The sequence below is a fragment of the Bombina bombina genome, chromosome 5 (genome assembly GCF_027579735.1).
Source record: "Bombina bombina isolate aBomBom1 chromosome 5, aBomBom1.pri, whole genome shotgun sequence".
Lineage (NCBI taxonomy): Eukaryota > Metazoa > Chordata > Amphibia > Anura > Bombinatoridae > Bombina > Bombina bombina.
The window spans coordinates 541806138-541826906 of NC_069503.1; the positions used below are offsets into that span (position 1 = coordinate 541806138).

Here is a 20769-nt window from a genome sequence, read left to right on the forward strand (position 1 = left end):
CGGAGAGCTTCATTCTGTGGGTGACGGTTCTGATCCAAACAGATTGGACTCAGATATTTCAAATTTTAAATTTAAATTGGAGAACCTCCGTGTATTACTAGGGGAGGTCTTAGCAGCTCTCAACGATTGTAACACCGTTGCAATACCAGAGAAACTGTGCAGGTTGGATAAATACTTTGCGGTACCGGCGAGTACTGAAGTTTTTCCTATACCTAAGAGACTAACTGAAATTGTTACTAAGGAGTGGGATAGACCCGGTGTGCCGTTCTCACCCCCTCCAATATTTAGAAAGATGTTTCCAATAGACGCCACCACTCGGGACTTATGGCAAACGGTCCCCAAGGTGGAGGGAGCAGTTTCTACTTTAGCTAAGCGTACCACTATCCCGGTGGAGGATAGTTGTGCTTTCTCAGATCCAATGGATAAAAAATTAGAGGGTTACCTTAAGAAAATGTTTGTTCAACAAGGTTTTATATTGCAACCCCTTGCATGTATCGCGCCGATTACGGCTGCGGCAGCATTTTGGATTGAGTCGCTGGAAGAGAACCTTAGTTCATCTACGCTAGACGACATTACGGACAGGCTTAGAGTCCTTAAACTAGCTAATTCCTTCATTTCGGAGGCCGTAGTACATTTAACAAAACTTACGGCTAAGAACTCAGGATTCGCCATACAGGCACGTAGGGCGCTGTGGCTAAAATCCTGGTCAGCAGATGTTACTTCTAAGTCCAAATTACTTAATATACCTTTCAAGGGGCAGTCTTTATTTGGGCCCGGTTTGAAAGAAATTATTGCTGACATTACAGGAGGTAAGGGCCACGCCCTACCCCAAGACAAAGCCAAAGCTAAGGCTAGACAGTCTAATTTTCGTCCCTTTCGGAATTTCAAAACAGGAGCAGCATCAACCTCCACTGCACCAAAACAGGAAGGAGCTGTTGCTCGTTACAGGCAAGGCTGGAAGCCTAACCAGACCTGGAACAAGAGCAAGCAGGCCAGGAAACCTGCTGCTGCCCCAAAGACAGCATGAACCGAGAGCCCCCGATCCGGGTCCGGATCTAGTGGGGGGCAGACTCTCTCTCTTCGCCCAGGCCTGGGCAAGAGATGTTCAGGATCCCTGGGCACTAGAGATCATATCTCAGGGATACCTTCTAGACTTCAAATTATCTCCCCCAAGAGGGAGATTTCATCTGTCAAGGTTGTCAACAAACCAGATAAAGAAAGAAGCGTTTCTACGCTGCGTACAAGATCTGTTATTAATGGGAGTGATCCATCCGGTTCCGCGGTCGGAACAAGGACAAGGGTTCTACTCAAACCTGTTTGTGGTTCCCAAAAAAGAGGGAACTTTCAGGCCAATCTTAGATTTAAAGATTCTAAACAAATTCCTAAGAGTTCCATCGTTCAAAATGGAAACTATTCGGACAATTTTACCCATGATCCAAGAGGGTCAGTACATGACCACTGTGGATTTAAAGGATGCTTACCTTCACATTCCGATCCACAAAGATCATCACCGGTATCTAAGGTTTGCCTTCTTAGACAGGCATTACCAGTTTGTAGCTCTTCCATTCGGATTGGCTACGGCTCCAAGAATCTTCACAAAGGTTCTGGGTGCCCTTCTGGCGGTACTAAGACCGCGAGGGATTTCGGTAGCTCCGTACCTAGACGACATTCTAATACAAGCTTCAAGCTTTCAAACTGCCAAGTCTCATACAGAGTTAGTTCTGGCATTTCTAAGGTCACATGGATGGAAAGTGAACGAAAAGAAGAGTTCTCTCTTTCCTCTCACAAGAGTTCCATTCTTGGGGACTCTTATAGATTCTGTAGAAATGAAGATTTACCTGACAGAAGACAGGTTAACAAAGCTTCAAAATGCATGCCGTGTCCTTCATTCCATTCAACACCCGTCAATAGCTCAATGCATGGAGGTGATCGGCTTAATGGTAGCAGCAATGGACATAGTACCTTTTGCACGCCTACACCTCAGACCGCTGCAATTATGCATGCTAAGTCAGTGGAATGGGGATTACTCAGATTTGTCCCCTACTCTGAATCTAAATCAAGAGACCAGAAACTCTCTTCTATGGTGGCTTTATCGGCCACACCTGTCCAGGGGGATGCCATTCAGCAGGCCAGACTGGACAATTGTAACAACAGACGCCAGCCTACTAGGTTGGGGCGCTGTCTGGAATTCTCTGAAGGCTCAGGGACTATGGAATCAGGAGGAGAGTCTCCTGCCAATAAACATTCTGGAATTGAGAGCGGTTCTCAATGCCCTTCTGGCTTGGCCCCAGTTAACAACTCGGGGGTTCATCAGGTTTCAGTCGGACAACATCACGACTGTAGCTTACATCAACCATCAGGGAGGGACAAGAAGCTCCCTAGCAATGATGGAAGTATCAAAGATAATTCGCTGGGCAGAGTCTCACTCTTGCCACCTGTCAGCAATCCACATCCCGGGAGTGGAGAACTGGGAGGCGGATTTCTTGAGTCGCCAGACTTTTCATCCGGGGGAGTGGGAACTTCATCCGGAGGTCTTTGCCCAAATACTTCGACGTTGGGGCAAACCAGAGATAGATCTCATGGCGTCTCGCCAGAACGCCAAACTTCCTCGCTACGGGTCCAGATCCAGGGATCCGGAAGCAGTTCTGATAGATGCTTTGACAGCACCTTGGAACTTCGGGATGGCTTATGTGTTTCCACCCTTCCCGCTGCTTCCTCGATTGATTGCCAAAATCAAACAGGAGAGAGCATCAGTAATTCTAATAGCACCTGCATGGCCACGCAGGACTTGGTATGCAGATCTAGTGGACATGTCATCCTGTCCGCCTTGGTCTCTACCTCTAAGACAGGACCTTCTGATACAGGGTCCATTCAAGCATCAAAATCTAACTTCTCTGAAGCTGACTGCTTGGAAATTGAACGCTTGATTTTATCAAAACGTGGTTTTTCTGAGTCGGTTATTGATACCCTGATTCAGGCTAGGAAGCCTGTTACCAGAAGGATTTACCATAAAATATGGCGGAAATACCTATACTGGTGCGAATCCAAAGGTTACTCCTGGAGTAAGGTTAGGATCGCTAGGATTTTGTCTTTTCTACAAGAAGGTTTAGAAAAGGGTTTATCAGCTAGCTCATTAAAGGGACAGATTTCAGCTCTGTCCATCTTGTTACACAGGCGTCTGTCAGAAAATCCAGACGTCCAGGCTTTTTGTCAGGCTTTAGCTAGGATCAAGCCTGTGTTTAAGGCTGTTGCTCCGCCATGGAGTTTAAACTTAGTTCTTAACGTTTTACAGGGTGTTCCGTTTGAACCCCTTCATTCCATTGATATAAAATTGTTATCTTGGAAAGTTCTGTTTTTAATGGCTATTTCCTCGGCTCGAAGAGTCTCTGAGTTATCAGCCTTACATTGTGATTCCCCTTATCTGATTTTTCACTCAGACAAGGTAGTTCTGCGTACTAAACCTGGGTTCTTACCTAAGGTAGTCACTAACAGGAACATCAATCAAGAGATTGTTGTTCCATCCCTGTGTCCAAATCCTTCTTCAAAGAAGGAACGTCTTCTACACAATCTGGATGTAGTTCGTGCCCTCAAGTTCTACTTGCAGGCAACTAAAGATTTTCGCCAAACTTCTTCCCTGTTTGTCGTTTATTCTGGACAGAGGAGAGGTCAAAAAGCTTCTGCTACCTCTCTCTCTTTTTGGCTTCGTAGCATAATACGTTTAGCCTATGAGACTGCTGGACAGCAGCCTCCTGAAAGAATTACAGCTCACTCCACTAGAGCTGTGGCTTCCACTTGGGCCTTTAAGAATGAGGCCTCTGTTGAACAGATTTGCAAGGCTGCAACTTGGTCTTCGCTTCATACTTTTTCCAAATTTTACAAATTTGACACTTTTGCTTCTTCGGAGGCTATTTTTGGGAGAAAGGTTCTTCAGGCAGTGGTTCCTTCTGTATAATGAGCCTGCCTATCCCTCCCGTCATCCGTGTACTTTTGCTTTGGTATTGGTATCCCAGAAGTAATGATGACCCGTGGACTGATCACACATAACAGAAGAAAACATAATTTATGCTTACCTGATAAATTCCTTTCTTCTGTTGTGTGATCAGTCCACGGCCCGCCCTGTTTTTAAGGCAGGTAAATATTTTTTAAATTATACTCCAGTCACCACTTCACCCTTGGTTACTCCTTTCTCGTTGTTTCTTGGTCGAATGACTGGGACTGACGTAGAGGGGAGGAGCTATATGCAGCTCTGCTGGGTGAATCCTCTTGCATTTCCTGTTGGGGAGGAGTTATATCCCAGAAGTAATGATGACCCGTGGACTGATCACACAACAGAAGAAAGGAATTTATCAGGTAAGCATAAATTATGTTTTCTATTAATAAACCTGTTTAATAAGTGTTAACTAATATATATACTAATTTATATATAATTTAAAACTTTTATTTCTATAGCGTTTTCATGTGTTTTGATGCCCCATTTTCCACCCGAGCTTTCAGGCTTGCGAGAAATTGAAGTTATGAAGCAGCGGTCTGAAGACTGCTGATCCATAACTCGTCCGACTGCTCTGATTGCCCACAAATTCACAAGAACTGCTTGTGCAATGATAAATGCTGACAGCGTATGCTGTCGGCATTTATCACTGTGCGGCGGACATGATACGATACATCGTATCTGCGCTATCATTTGCCCTTTAACTGTAACCTAGCACTTAAACGGGGTATAACTTTTTGAGTTTAATTTCCATTTAAGTACAAAGAGACCATAATACAAGCTTAATTGCCATATATTGGGCCCTTTTTAATATTACTGGTTCACATAGTGAGCCATAGTTGTGACAGGGGACCTTAATAGTCAGTGGTATATTCATTCAGCATTTATTAATTCCATCAATATTAACAGAGTTGCTAGGATGTGTATTTGACCTTGATATTCAGGTCTGTGCCTTGATGTGAACCATATTTTTTTAAGGAAAGCAATTTAATGTTTGAACTGCTCTGTAGAGCACTTTATGATAAATACAACATATTTGTAATTTATATTTTTTTACTTTTGTTTTCTTAAAATATTTTTTAATCTATATTAGTTACAGAAGAATCCAAACAAGACACAGTTTTTGATATTATCACAGATGAGGAACTTAACCAAGTGCAAGAATGCGCCTCTTCTCATATTGAAGCAGATTTATTAGGTCAATGTACTGCAGAAATGTAAGTTAATACATTAAGGTACCAATTTATCTCTTATGCAATGTTTTATTTCAATGGAAGATTGCAAGATTGCAGCTGTTTTGTGTTCTATGCATATAATGCAACTGAATAAAATAACTTTATGCGTATCCCTGTATTAATGAAAAAAGTGCTGATTAACTTTATAAAGACAGTGGCACGCCACTGTCTTTATAAAGTTAATCAGCACTTTGAAGAATTGTTTCCGCAAGTTACTCCTGAATCTACTACCGTTCATCTTGAGATCATAACCCTTTGTTCTTGAATAATGACCACCATTTAGGGTAGGCATTTGGCGGGCCCCCTGATCACGATCAGGGGGCCCGCCAAATGCCTCCCCTAAATGGTGGTCATTATTCAAGAACAAAGGGTTATGATCTCAAGATGAACGGTAGTAGATTCAGGAGTAACTTGCGGAAACAATTCTTCAGAGAAAGGGTGATTGATGCAATAAATGTCCACAAGAGGTGGTAATGACAAACACTGTGGGAAACCTCAAGAATTCCAGGGATAAGCATTAGGCTATACTATGAACTAGATAAGTTTATACTTTTTGGAAATATTGGGCAAACTTGTTGGGCCTATGGTTCTTATCTGCCGTCAAAATCTATGTTTCTATCCCTTGCTTTCCAGTTACATAGTCACCACCACACGCTACTGACATGGCCCAACCCACAAATGACCAGTGAAGGTCCTGGAAGTACCTTCTCCACATTTAGGGCCAGATTACAAGTGGAGCGCTATTTAATGCTCCTGCACGAGCGTTAACTGCACTAGAAGTAAGCTTTTTGTGCACGTCAGGTTGCGCTTATATTACAAGTTGAAAGTAAAATGCTATCGCCTGGTCGCTAACCAGACACGCATTAAAAGCTGAACTTAGCGATCGCGTTTACTTTCAACTTGTAAAATGACCAAAAACCCTGACACACGCAAACAATGGCGATAGACCACTTTTTGCTCACGCATACCTGTTAGCGCTCCACTTGTAATCTGGCCCTTCATTTTTAGAGATGCCACTGTCTTTCTTTTTCCTCCTCTGTGCTTCCCCACCTCCATTTTGTTTCCATTGAGAGTCATTTGGAATTTATCCTGTGGTTTTAGAGAAGTGGCAGAGACTCTTGACTCCAAACTTTCAGTCAACTTTTGACACAATATTTCTGTAAAAAAATAAAATACAGTTATTGCTCATCTAAATCAATTTAATAAATGAATGTCCAAGATACCATGTTGCCAGAGCATTCCAGAGAAATATGCTTATTTTGCCATTCATTTTGACAGAGCACTGGGTGGAATATGACACTGTAAAGTGATAGGGATGAATACAGAAAGGGAAATCCTGGGATATGGGCAGAACAAGTCACTGCTATCAAAATCAGTGTTAATAATAATTGCTTCAAGGGATGTAATACTCATATGCTAAATCACTTAAAACTGATGCAGTATAACTGTAAAAAGCTGACAGGAAAATATCACCTGAACATCTCTATGTAAAAAAGGAAGATATTTTATCTTACAATCTCCTCAGCTCAGCAGAGTAAGTTCTGTGTAAAAAGTTATACTTCAGCTGCTGCCCAGCTGCAGGTAAAAAATAATAATAAATGAAGAAATGAACAGCAGCCAATCCGCATCAACAGTGCTGAGGTCATGAACTCTTTTTCTGTGATCTCATGAGATTTCACTTAACTCTCTTGAGATTTCATAGTAAACTTCCTTAAACTGAATATTGAAATAAGATGAGTGTGCAAGTAAGCTCACTCCCTTCGCTGTCCCGGGACAGACATACTGATTTGCTGCTTAGAAGTCCTTTACAATGGGATGTGGCTACTGTGGATTTTTTTAGGTAAAATATCTTTCTTTTTTACATAGAGATGTTCAGGTGATATTTTCTAGTCAGCTTTTTACAGCTATGCTGCATCACTTTCAAGTGTTTCAACATTTGGGTATCATGGCCCTTTAAAAGGACATAGCCAGGCAAAAAGAAAATGTTCTAATGTGCTATTCCTGGTGAGCCAATGACAAGAATCATATGTATATAGCTAACAGTAACTAGCTAGCGGTACTGTTCCTGAGCCTACCTAGGTATGCTTTTCAACAAATGTTACCAAGAGAACAATTTTAATAATACATAAATTGAGAATTCTGTTAAAATTGCATGCTCAATCTGGGGCATAAAAGTTTATTTGTTTTACATTTACATCCTGTTAAGTAATATTGTCCTTTAAATTATTAGTTATGTCTTTAATTAAAAAAATAAAAAGTTTATTTGCAGAAAAAAAATTAAATGTCTTTCTATAACAGTGGTGCTAACCAAATTTACATCAATGTATAGCACAGTTTATAAATAAATGATATTATTGGAACCACAGGCATTTAGCTAAAAAAAAATCAGCAGGTTAAGCAAATTTATTTCCTGTGTGGCAGTAGAAACAGAAATGCACGTACTTTGTGTCATAACTTATCTGTTTAACATTTTAAGATGATTCTTCAGCTCCACAGTATGATATGTGCTATTTTCTTTATATTTTAACAGCAAAAAAAAAAAAAAATCTAAATAGTTTACTGTAAAACTAATAAAATCATCTTCCTTATCAGCCTCCAGATTTGGAGGCCAGAAACTATAATTTTTACAGAATATAGTGAGACAGCTTTAGACTAACCAGTCAGATAAATCTTGACTTGCCAATTGAAAACCACTTTATTATATGATTATCCATCATACATAAAAAAATACTGAAACACTGTGCAATTAAATATTAAATTCTACAACATTGTTAAATTGAGTAAACCAAAAATTAAAGGTTGAAAAACATAATTTATGTAAAAACTTACCTGATAAATTCATTTCTTTCATATTGGCAAGAGTCCATGAGCTAGTGACGTATGGGATATACATTCCTACCAGGAGGGGCAAAGTTTCCCAAACCTCAAAATGCCTATAAATACACCCCTCACCACACCCACAATTCAGTTTAACGAATAGCCAAGTAGTGGGGTGATAAAGAAAGGAGTAAAAAGCATCAGCAAAGGAATTTGGAATAATTGTGCTTTATACAAAAAATCATAACCACCATAAAAAGGGTGGGCCTCATGGACTCTTGCCAATATGAAAGAAATGAATTTATCAGCTAAGTTCTTACATAAATTATGTTTTCTTTCATGTAATTGGCAAGAGTCCATGAGCTAGTGACGTATGGGATATCAAATACCCAAGATGTGGAACTCCACTCAAGAGTCACTAGAGAGGGAGGGATAAAAATAAACAACAGCCATTTCTCGCTGAAAAAATAATCCACAACCCAAAATATAAGTTATTCTCATAATGAAAAGAAAAACTTAAAACATCAGCAGAAGAATCAAACTGAAACAGCTGCCTGAAGAACTTTTCTACCAAAAACTGCTTCTGAAGAAGCAAATACATCAAAATAGTAGAATTTAGTAAATGTATGCAAAAAAGACCAAGTTGCTGCTTTGCAAATCTGATCAACTGAAGCTTCTTTCTTAAAAGCCCACGAAGTGGAGACTGATCTAGTAGAATGAGCTGTAATTCTCTGAGGCGGGGCCTGACCCGACTCCAAATAAGCTTGATGAATCAAAAGCTTTAACCAAGAAGCCAAGGAAATAGCAGAGGCCTTCTGACCTTTCCTAGGACCAGCAAATATAACAAATAGACTAGAAGTCTTCCTGAAATTTTTAGCAGCTTCAACATAATATTTCAAAGCTCTTACCACATCCAAAGAATGTAAGGATCTTTCCAAAGAATTCTTAGGATTAGGGCACAAAGAAGGGACAACAATTTCTCTACTAATGTTGTTAGAATTCACAACTTTAGGCAAAAATTTAAATGAAGTCCGCAAAACCGCCTTATCCTGATGAAAAATCAGAAAAGGAGATTCACAAGAAAGAGCAGATAGCTCAGAAACTCTTCTAGCAGAAGAGATGGCCAAAAGGAACAACACTTTCCAAGAAAGTAGTTTAATGTCCAAAGAATGCATAGGCTCAAATGGAGGACCCTGTAACGCCTTCAAAACCAAATTAAGACTCCAAGGAGGAGAAATTGATTTAATGATGGGCTTAATACAAACTAAAGCCTGTACAAAACAGTGAATATCAGGAAGTTTAGCAATCTTTCTGTGAAATAAAACAGAAATGGCAGAGATTTGTCCCTTCAAGGAACTTGCAGACAAACCCTTATCCAAACCATCCTGAAGAAACTGTGAAATTCTAGGAATTCTAAAAGAATGACAAGAAAATTTATGAGAACACCAGGAAATGTAGGTCTTCCAAACTCGATAATAAATCTTTCTAGAGACGGATTTATGAGCTTGTAACATAGTATTAATTACTGAGTCAGAGAAACCTCTATGACTTAGTACTAAGCGTTCAATTTCCATACCTTCAAATTTAATGATTTGAGATCCTGATGGAAAAACGGACCTTGAGACAGAAGGTCCGGCATTAACGGAAGTGGCCAAGGTTGGCAACTGGACATCTGAACAAGATCCACATACCAAAACCTGTGTGGCCATGCTGGAGCCACCAGCAACACAAACGATTGTTCCATGATGATTTTGGATATCACTCTTGGAAGAAGAACTAGAGGCGGAAAAATGTAAGCAGGATGATAACACCAAGGAAGTGTCAGCGCATCCACTGCTTCCGCCTGAACATCCCTGGACCTGGACAGGTATCTGGGAAGTTTCCTGTTTAGATGAGATTCCATGAGATCTATCTCTGGAAGACCCCACATCTGAACAATCTGAGAAAACACATCTGGATGGAGAGACCACTCCCCTGGATGTAAAGTCTGACGGCTGAGATAATCCGCCTTCCAATTGTCTACACCTGGGATATTCACCACAGAGATTAGACAGGAGCTGGATTCCGCCCAAGCAAGTATCCGAGATACTTCTTTCATTGCTTGGGGACTGTGAGTCCCACCCTGATGATTGACATATGCCACAGTTGTGATATTGTCTGTCTGAAAGCAAATGAACGGTTCTCTCTTCAACAGAGGCCAAAACGGAAGAGCTCTGAGAATTGCACAGAGTTCTAAAATATTGAGTGGTAATCTCGCCTCTTGAGATTTCCAAACCCCTTGTGCTGTCAGAGATCCCCAAACAGCTCCCCAACCTGAAAGACTTGTGTCTGTAGTGATCACAGTCCAGGTTGGCCGAACAACAGAAGCCCCTTGAACTAAACGCTGGTGATTTAACCACCATGTCAGAGAGTGTCGAATATTGGGATTTAAGGATATTAACTGTGATATCTTTGTATAATCCCTGCACCATTGATTCAACATGCAAAGCTGGAGAGGTCTCATGTGAAAACGAGCAAAAGGAATCACGTCCGATGCTGCAGTCATGAGGCCTAAAACTTCCATGCACATAGCCACTGAAGGGAATGACTGAGACTGAAGGTGTAGACAGGCTGCAACCAATTTCAAACGTCTCTTGTCTGTTAGAGACAGAGTCATGGACACTGAATCTATCTGGAAACCTATAAAGGTGACCCTTGTCTGAGGAATGAAGAAACTTTTTGGTAAATTGATCCTCCAACCATGTTTTTGAAGAAAGAACACTAGTTGATTTGTGTGAGATTCTGCAGAATGTAAAGACTGAGCTAGTACCAAGATATTGTCCAAATAAGGAAACACTGCAGTACCCTGCTTTCTGATTACAGAGAGTAGGGCACCTAGAACCTTTGAAAAGATTCTTGGAGCTGTTGCTAGGCCAAACGGAAGAGCAACAAATTGGTAATGCTAGTCTAGAAAAGATATTCTCAGGAACTGATAATGTTCTGGATGAATCGGAATATGAAGGTATGCATCCTGCAAGTCTATTGTAGACATATAATGTCCTTGCTGAACAAAAGGCAGAATAGTCCTTATAGTCACCATCTTGAAAGTTGGTACTCTTACATAGCGATTCAAAATTTTCAGATCCAGAACTGGTATGAATGAATTTTCCTTCTTTGGGACAATGAATAGATTTGATTAAAACCCCAGACCCTGTTCCTGAAAAGGAACCGGCATGATTACCCCTGAAGACTCCAGGTCTGAAACACACTTCAGGAAAGCCTGAGCTTTTACTGGATTTGCTGGGATACGTGAGAGAAGAATCTTCTCACAGGAGGTCTTACTCTGAATCCTATTCGATACCCTTGAGAGACAATGCTCTGAATCCATTGATTTTGGACAGAATTTATCCAAAAATCCTTGAAAAACCTTAATCTGCCCCCTACCAGCTGAGCTGGAATGAGGGCTGCACCTTCATGCGGATTTAGGGGCTGACTTTGGTTTCTTAAATGACTTGGATTTATTCCAATTTGAGGAAGGCTTCCAATTGGAAGCAGATTCCTTGGGGGAAGGATTAGATTTTTGTTCCTTATTTTGACGAAAGGAACGAAAACGGTTAGAAGCCTTAGATTTACCCTTAGGTTTTTTATCCTGAGGCAGAAAAACCCATTTTCCTCCAGTAACAGTTGAAATAATAGAATCCAACTGAGAACCAAATAAATTATTACCTTGGAAAGAAAGAGATACTAATCTAGATTTAGATGTCATGTCAGCATTCCAAGATTTAAGCCACAAAGCTCTTCTAGCTAAAATAGCTAAAGACATGGATCTAACATCAATTTTGATAATATCAAAAATGGCATCACAAATAAAATGATTAGCATGTTGCAATAAACGAACAATGCTAGATATGTCAGAATCCAATTCTTGTTACACTAAATTCTCCAACCAAAAAGTTGATGCAGCCGTAACATCAGCCAAAGAAATTGCAGACCTGAGAAGATGACCTGAATATAAATAGGCTTTCCTTAGATATGATTCAAGCTTCCTATCTAAAGGATCTTTAAACAAAGTACTGTCTTCCATAGGAATAGTGGTACGTTTAGCAAGAGTAGAAATAGCCCCATCAACTTTGGGGATTTTTTCCCAAAACTCTATAAAAATTGCTGGTAAAGGATACAATTTTTTAAACCTTGAAGAAGGAATAAAAGGAGTACCTGGCTTATTCCATTCCTTAGAAATCATATCAGAAATAGCATCAGGAATAGGAAAAACCTCTGGAGTAACCACAGGAGGTTTAAAAATAGCATTTAAACGCTTACTAGTCTTAATGTCAAGAGGACTAGCTTCCTCAATACCCAAAGTAATTAACACTTCTTTTAACAAAGAACGAATATACTCAATTTTAAACAAATAAGTAGATTTGTCAGTGTCAATATCTGAGGAAGGATCTTCTGAATCAGATAGATCCTCATCAGAGGAGGATAAATCATTATGTTGCCGGTCATTTGAAATTTCATCTATTTTATGAGAAGTTTTAAAAGACCGTTTACATTTATTAGAAGGCGGAAATGCAGACAAAGCCTTCTGAATAGAATCAAATTCTTTAAAATTCATAGGTATATCATGTACATTAGAAGTTGAGGGAACTGCAACTGGCAATGCACTATTACTGATGGAAACACTATCTGCATGTAAAAGTTTATCATGACAACTATTACAAATGACATTCGGAGATATAATTTCCACAATCTTACAACAAATGCACTTAGCTTTGGTAGAACCGATGTCAGACAGCAACGTTTCAACAGATACTTCTGAAGCAGGATCAGATTGAGACATCTTGCAAAATGTAAAAGAAAAAACAACATATAAAGCAAAATGATCAATTTGCTTATATGACAGTTTCAGGAATGGGGAAAAAATGCGAACAGCATAGCCCTCTGACATAGAGAAAGGCAAGAGGCAAACAGCAATGGGGTATAAAACTACTGAAAAATTTGGCGCCAAGTATGACGCACAACGTGAAAGAAAATTTTTTGGCGCCAATAACATCCGGAAATGACACACTTGCGTTACTAACGACGCAACCGTGTGTAAGACTTCCGCGTCAACTACGACGCCGGAAGTGACGGACTAGCGTCAACGGACGTACTTTTCACGCAAAAGAATGACGCAATAAAGTCTAGCATTTGGCGCACCTGCGGGCCTAATGCTGCCCGCAATTCGAAGTAAAAAAAGTAGTCAATTTGAAAAAAGACTAAACCCCAGGTAAGAAAAAAATATTTCTTAATATGTTTAATTTCCCAAATATGAAATTCACAGTCTGCATAAGGAAATACATGAACCTGACTCATGGCAAATATAAGTACAATACATATATTTAGAACTTTATATAAATGCATAAAGTGCCAGACCATAGCTGGGGTGTCTTAAAGGATTACTTTCTGTTATAATTTTTAAGCTAAACAACTAACATATTAAAGTTAATAAACATTAATTAAAACCTACTGACCTATATTTTCTCCAAAACGAAGTTTCATAACGTTCTAAAAGTTATATCTTTTATTCGCCGATGATGTCACGTTATCCTGCCCACTATTTTCAGCACTGCGTGTTCAAAATACTTAAACCAATAACTTTGTGTTTAAAGCGCCATTTTGAAACCTAGGTATTGTAAACGGATTGGTACAGAGCAAAGGATACCCACGGAGTGGGTTTGGAAAACAATTAAATTTGCAGACAAGATTTCTGATATACGGTAGAGATATGTTAATGAAATGCTATTGATAAAAAGCGTATTTGGGGTAGTTAGGCATAGAAAATATTTACTTACAGTGGCCCTTTAAGTAATAAAAAACATACTTACCAAAAAGACACCCATCCACATATAGCAGATAGCCAGACCAGTACTGAAACAGTTATCAGTAGAGGTAATGGTATATGAGAGTATATCGTCGATCTGAAAAGGGAGGTAGGAGATGAATCTCTATGACCGATAACAGAGAACCTATGAAATAGACCCCCGTTAGGGAAATCATTGCATTCAATAGGTGATACTCCCTTCACATCCCTCTGACATTCGCTGTACTCTGAGAGGAATTGGGCTTCAAAATGCTGAGAAGCGCATATCAACGTAGAAATCTTAGCACAAACTTGCTTCACCACCTCCATAGGAGGCAAAGTTTGTAAAACTGAATTGTGGGTGTGGTGAGGGGTGTATTTATAGGCATTTTAAGGTTTGGGAAACTTTGCCCCTCCTGGTAGGATTGTATATCCCATACGTCACTAGCTCATGGACTCTTGCCAATTACATGAAAGAAAAGGACATTTCGCACATTCCTGCCACTACTGTAAATCATGAAAGGGATAATCTAGTCAAAATCAAACTTTCATGATTCAGATAGAGCATGCAATTTTAAGCAATTCTCTAATTTACTCATATTTTCCATTTTTCTTTGTTCTCTTGTTCTCTTTATTTGAATTTATAAGGAGCCGGCCCATTTTTGGTTCAGCATCTGGGTAGTGCTTGCTAATTTGGTGGCTACAATTAGACACCAATCAGAAAGTGCTACCCAGTTGCTGAACCAAAAATGGGCCGGCTCCTAAGCTTACATTCTTGCTTTTTCATATATAGATAGCAAGAGAACAAAGAAAAATCATGAACGTTTAATTTTGACTAAACTATTGCTTGAAGAAGACAAAAAGAAATTGAAGTGATTTCCAATTGTGCCCTAAAGGTAAAAATCCTTCTTGATTTCTACACACTACTATGATGTCAATTCTAACTGTTCCTGTTGATGCTGCTTTCCCAAAAAATCATCTAGTCTTTCTTTTTAACATATCTACGGAATTTGCTAAAACAACCTCATGGGGCAGAGAATTCCATATCTTTATTTTTCTTACTGTAAAGAACCTCTCTGTTCCTCAGGTTTCAATTGATGACCTCATGTCCATTGTACAGTCCTAGTGATGAACAGGTTAGCTGATATTTGCTTATATTGCTCCTGTTTAGATTTGTATAATGTTATCATATCACCTCTGAGACGCCGCTTTTACATTTTTTTAAAGTAAATTGGCCTCTGCTGCCAAATATCATCATAAGTGCAGGGCGCATAGTCTTGTAAAACAGAGACATAATTGTGGCCTCACTCAAAATGCACTATTTTCATAGCAATTTGACCTGAAATCATTAAGGTCTACTTCTAAAGTATCACACATCAGGTTAAGTGTTGGTGTGTGTGGCATCATGGGTTATCTCCCATCTTTCATTGCCATGATTGCCATCTTTGAACTCAGAGGCTGGTTTCTTACTGTACATGAAGGTGGTGAGCGCTGTTTACAGTATTTCAGAGCTTCATGTCATTGCTTAATATAGAAATGTACCATTTTTGTGCTCTTGCATATTTATTTAGCCTGTATGTCATTTGCTTGTGCCAGGGTATTTTTTTTAGCTCTTCTCTGAGGAGATTATACAGTTGTAGTGTGTGCCATACTTTCATCCTTTGATTGTTTTTCTCCCTTATTATGGATAAATTGAATGCAGCTAAATAGGCAGATCTACAGATCACGTAAGCCCCCTCATATTTCTCTTTGGTTTGCAAAGATATGACTGTGCCCCCCTGCTCAGTTCTGTGACTCTTGTGAGCTTATATCCAATCTTAGAGAGTGTTTTTCTGCTCTGCCTGCAGGTCAGGGTGTGGTCAGAGGTCTGTTGCCAACCAGGGCTGTTTATCTAGGAGCTCTACTGAGATATCTCCTAAGTTTATGGTATACATCATCTGTGCTGTGGCTGAATGTATGACTGTTCTGTCTCCCACAGCTAAGCACAAATGCATAACTACACTAGAAAGAGCTTATTCTTACATGCATGTCTCTCAAGGATCTCATCTTCTGAGTGATCTGTCTAGTTTCCACTAAACTAGGAAGATTACATCAGATTAAGTGCTTTGGAGGTGGAAGAAATGCCCTCTCCTGCTAACCCTGTAACTAAGATTATACATTCTTTAAGTCTGCTCCTAAGCATCTCTCTACTTTCTATTTCCCAAATCAGTGATTAAAACCTTGATTAAAACTAGAAAGATTGCGACCAGTGACGTCTACCACAAGGTGTGGAAGACTTATTTTTCATGGTGTACCATTGGAAATTCTTTTAAATTCCTAGAGTACTAGACTTTCCTCTGGATGGTATGGAGGTTTGACAGCTAGTTATCTTAAGGGTCAGATTTATGCCCTATCTGTTGTGTATCATTGAAAGATTGCTAGAACTTTACAATTGAATTAAAACTGTAACCTGTTATTCAGACAGCTATTCCTCATTCGGAATCTCAGTTTGGTTCTGAGGGTACTTCAAGCTCCTCCGTTTGAACCCATGCAGTAGTTATATCTTCAGGTTTTGTTGTAGAAGTTGTTTTTTTGGGGGAGCGGGGGTTAATACTAGTCATTTTGGCTAGGTTGCGGAACAAGCTTTCTGTTCTTTCTTGCAAGACTTCTTTACTGATCCATCAGGATGAAGCTGTTTTGAGAACCAGCTATTATTTTTTTTCCTAAGGTGGCATCCACATATACTAATAATCTGGCAATTGTTCGGCTTTACATGTGCCCAGCTTCTAAGAAGCGGCTGCTTCACAATTTGGATGTTGTTAGAACTCTTTCGACTTTCTACACTTTTTGTTCATTTTTTGGGATCTTGCAAGGGTCATAAGGCTACTGTTGTTACCTTAGCTGCTTTTATCAGAAAGGAGTACTTGGTAGTAGGTAGCATATTACTGCTCATTCCACCAATGCAGTGGTTACATCTTGGGCCTTTCATAATGATATATTTCTGATATATCATAATCATATCTGTAAGGCATCTACTTAGTCTTCCTTGCATACATTTGCCAGACTCTACCATTGCAACATTTGTGGCTCTACTGAAAAGTACTGTAAACCATTGTGCCTGATCAGTAACACATCTGCCTACCTGTATTTTGCCCGCCCTACTGCATGTTGGTCTCATAGACTTCACTACTTGGGTATTAAATTACACTTGGGATGTTGTTGTAGACTGTCACCATCTTATGAAAAAGAACAAAAATGATGTTTATCAGCCCCCACTGATTTTGGGCCAGATTACACATGGAGTGGTATTTAACGCTCCTGCACTAACTCCACTAGAAGTAAGCTTTTTGCGTGCGTCGGGTAGGACTCTTATTACAAGTAAGCATTTTTCTCTTGCACGCTAACCCAATGCGCGTAAAAAGCCGAACTTAGAATGCATGCTCGATAACATATTCCTCCATAGAAGTCAATATATTCATATACATACAGGTATACCCCGCTCATACAGCGGGTTAGGTACCAGAGCCCCGCTGTAAAGTGAAATCCGCCTTAAAGTGAAACAAGGCAGTTTTAGCTTTCTTTTCACTTGCCAGTGTGTTTAAAAACTTGAAAACATGTTTGAACTAACATATATCAGGGGTGCAATAGTGCTACATTTAGTTTAACACTAGCACAGCACAGTATTCAATTAGTATTCAATAAATACAGTACCTGTAAAATAGGGACAATTACTGTAGTACATTTTGCCAGACTATAACACTGAGACACAGATTGCACTGTAAGGCTGTAAACAGAGTGAACTGCGCATAACAAAATGGTGCCAGTCACTTTTCTCGCAATCTCACGAAGATTACAGCACTGTTTCAAAATCCTTAGTGGTTGAACTTCAGCTCCACAAAGCGCTGTATTAGTGAAGCTCTGTAAAGTGAGGTATACCTGTATATATTTATATTTGCTGCCCATCGCTGTGTGACTTACCCCTTTCACTGTGCAAGTTCTCATGCCATGTCTGATGGCATGAGAACGAGGCTCTCATTGGAACCTATGGAAGTGTTCTCTTGTGAGTGCATAGCTTCTGTGCAATGTGAATGTGAGGTTGTGTTCGCATTGCACCTCACTTGTGCGCTGGTATGACTAAGTTGAGAGCAAATATTGCTTTCACTGAAGCAATATTTTCCACTTAAAGGGACAGTCTAGTCCAAAACAAACTTTCATTATTCAGATAGGGCATGCAATTTTAAACAATTTTCAAATTTAAATCTATCACCAATTTGCTTTGTTCTCTTGGTATTCTTAGTTGAAAGCTAAACCTAGGAGGTTCATATGCTAATTTCTAAGCCCTTGAGGCCGCCTCTCATCTCAGGGCATTTTGACAGTTTTTCACCACTAGAGGGTGTTAGTTCATGTGTTTCATATAGATAACACTGTGCTCACACACGTAGAGATCCTAGGAGCCAGCACTGATTGGCTAAAATACAAGTCTGTAAAAAGCACATAGAAAAGGGGGCAGTCTGCCCCCTTATCTCTGGTGTAGACTGTCCCTTTAACTTTTTATTCTGGTGTAGACTGTCCCTTAACTTGTAATTTAATGTTTGACGAATCAGTGCCCAGTTTTTAATAATCCTATTAAAAACAGGGGCACTTTAATTCATCAACCTTTACATTTGACTTGTTTTGTTCAAATACTTACTTATCTTTCAATCCTGACAGCCGCTCCAACGATTCCCCCGGCCATCGGAAGCCTCTTCATACGTCAGAAATGATGAATCCGGCTTCCTCCAATCACAGCTTTCCCCCCGGGAGAATCATGACCTGAGGCAACGCCATGATTGGAGGAAGTCAGATTCGTCATTTTGCACCCACGAAGAGGGCTTGCGACTGGGCTGGCGGAGGAAGCGCTGCAGCTGCTGTCAGGATTAAAAGTTAAGTATTTGAACAAAACAAGTGAAATTAAAAGTTTGATTCATTAAAGTGCCCCTGTTTTTAATAGGATTATTAAAAACTGGGCACTGATTCGTCAAACATTACCTTCACTTTAATAAATTCTTGGTAGAATTATGTGTTCAAATAAACGATTAGTCTGAGAATAACATGTAGATATATTTTTATAAAGTTTCATTATTTACCTTCTTTGCTGCAGCCAATTAGGGACAGTTATAAATAGGTCACTAGAATCACTGGAATATAATAGTGTTCTGCACTTCCGTTTCTAACAGAAACTGAAGTGAAATGCTGACAACTTCAGAATGGAATTACAGGAAAAGGGGACAAAATAAATAATGAAAGTAAATTGTAGAGTTGTTTTTATATATATATATATATATATATATATATATATATATATATATATATATATATATATATATATATATAATTTATATATATATATAATTTAATGTTTTATATTACCATCTCAGAGTATTTAATGTCCGTTTAAAAGACGTAAAAAAAGCTTTAGATTATAATTTATGTTTAATTATGCATACAAAAAACACTTCAATTATGCATAAAAAAACACTGCAATGTACTTTTATTTTTCACCCTTTTCCGTTAATTTGGAGGTTTCCAATTCTGAATTTTGGAAATGCGCCCTGCAGACTTCACCCTGCAACATAGCTGCCCCTGGTTAGCCTCAGCTGAGGTGATAGGATACAGCAAATAACACACTATTTGCTAACAAATTGACAGTGGCGAGCTTTGTCTACTCTATTTATGAGGGTATAGTATATATGTTTGTAAAAAATAAATAAATATGTATATGCTTTAAAATACAAGAATTTGAACTGCTAACATAAAACTAAAACACTTAACTGTGAAAGAAAAAATATGAAAATACTGAAATATTTTCTCTAAAACTACATTTTTTTGTAACCATTATTGGCATTTGTGTTGTGGTTTTGTTTTTCTAATTTGTTTTGAGTCAAAATGTTTTTATCTTATCAGCTGGTTAATATGCTAAGAGACTGAGACAGCATTTTACAGGTTGGTTGTCGTTGTGTTACATTTCCTATACCACAGTACCTGCCCGATGTGTGTGCCAAGGCTGATGCATTTAGTTTTTCCATTTACATTTTTGTAGCAATTTTTTGTTACTTTTCCATTTGTTACCCATTTTTATTTATTTATTTAGTTACTTATTTAATTCATTTTATTGCCATTATACACAGTTATGAAGCAGCGGTCACAAAGACCGCTGCTCCATAACCTGTCCGCCTGCACACATCACCACAATTCAACCTAATCGAGTACGATCGGGTTGATTGACACCTCCCTGCTGGCAGCCGATTGGCCGCGAGTCTGCAGGGGGCGGCGTTGCACCAGCAGCTCTTGTGAGTTGCTGGTGCAATGCTGAATACGGCTCCCCATATTCAGCGAGGTCTGTCGGACCTGATCCGCACTATCGGATCAGGTCCGACAGACCTTGATAAATAGAGGCCACTGGGTTTAGGTTTAAAAAAAATACTGGCCTGCAACTTTTCAACAAAGCAACAAAATGTGTTGAAATTATGTGTTCCCAGCTTATATTAAAATGACATGAAACACAGCATTTTGTAATGATTCATATAGTGCACAGTTTTAAACAACTTTCCAATTTACTTCTATTATCAAATGTATTTTATTTTTTCTTTGTATCCTTTGTTAAAGGAGCAGTAATGCATTACTGGAAGCTACTGAGCACGTCAGGTAAGCCAATAACAAGAGGCATATATGGGTAGCTGCCAATTAGAAGCTAGGTCCTAGTAGTGCATTCCTGCTCCTGAGCCTACCTGAGTATGCTTTTTGACAAAAGATACCAAGAGCACAAAGTAAATTTGGTAATATAAATAAATTGGAAAATTAGTTAAAATTGTGGTGTCTTCAAACCCTGCTAAGTTGATCCACATAGGCTTAGTTGTGCTAAATAGGTCAAAGGTAAAACGTTTTAATTT

General features: G+C 39.2%; 1 protein-coding gene across 1 annotated transcript in view; it reads left to right on the top strand.

Moving 5' to 3' along the window:
* The window catches only part of FYCO1 (FYVE and coiled-coil domain autophagy adaptor 1), a 439711-nt gene that overhangs the window by 324624 nt on the left and 94318 nt on the right, over nt 1–20769 (top strand). The window contains exon 14 of the mRNA XM_053714489.1: nt 5082–5205. Coding sequence (XP_053570464.1) covers nt 5082–5205 — 124 coding nt within the window. The remainder of the gene's footprint in view (nt 1–5081; nt 5206–20769) is intronic.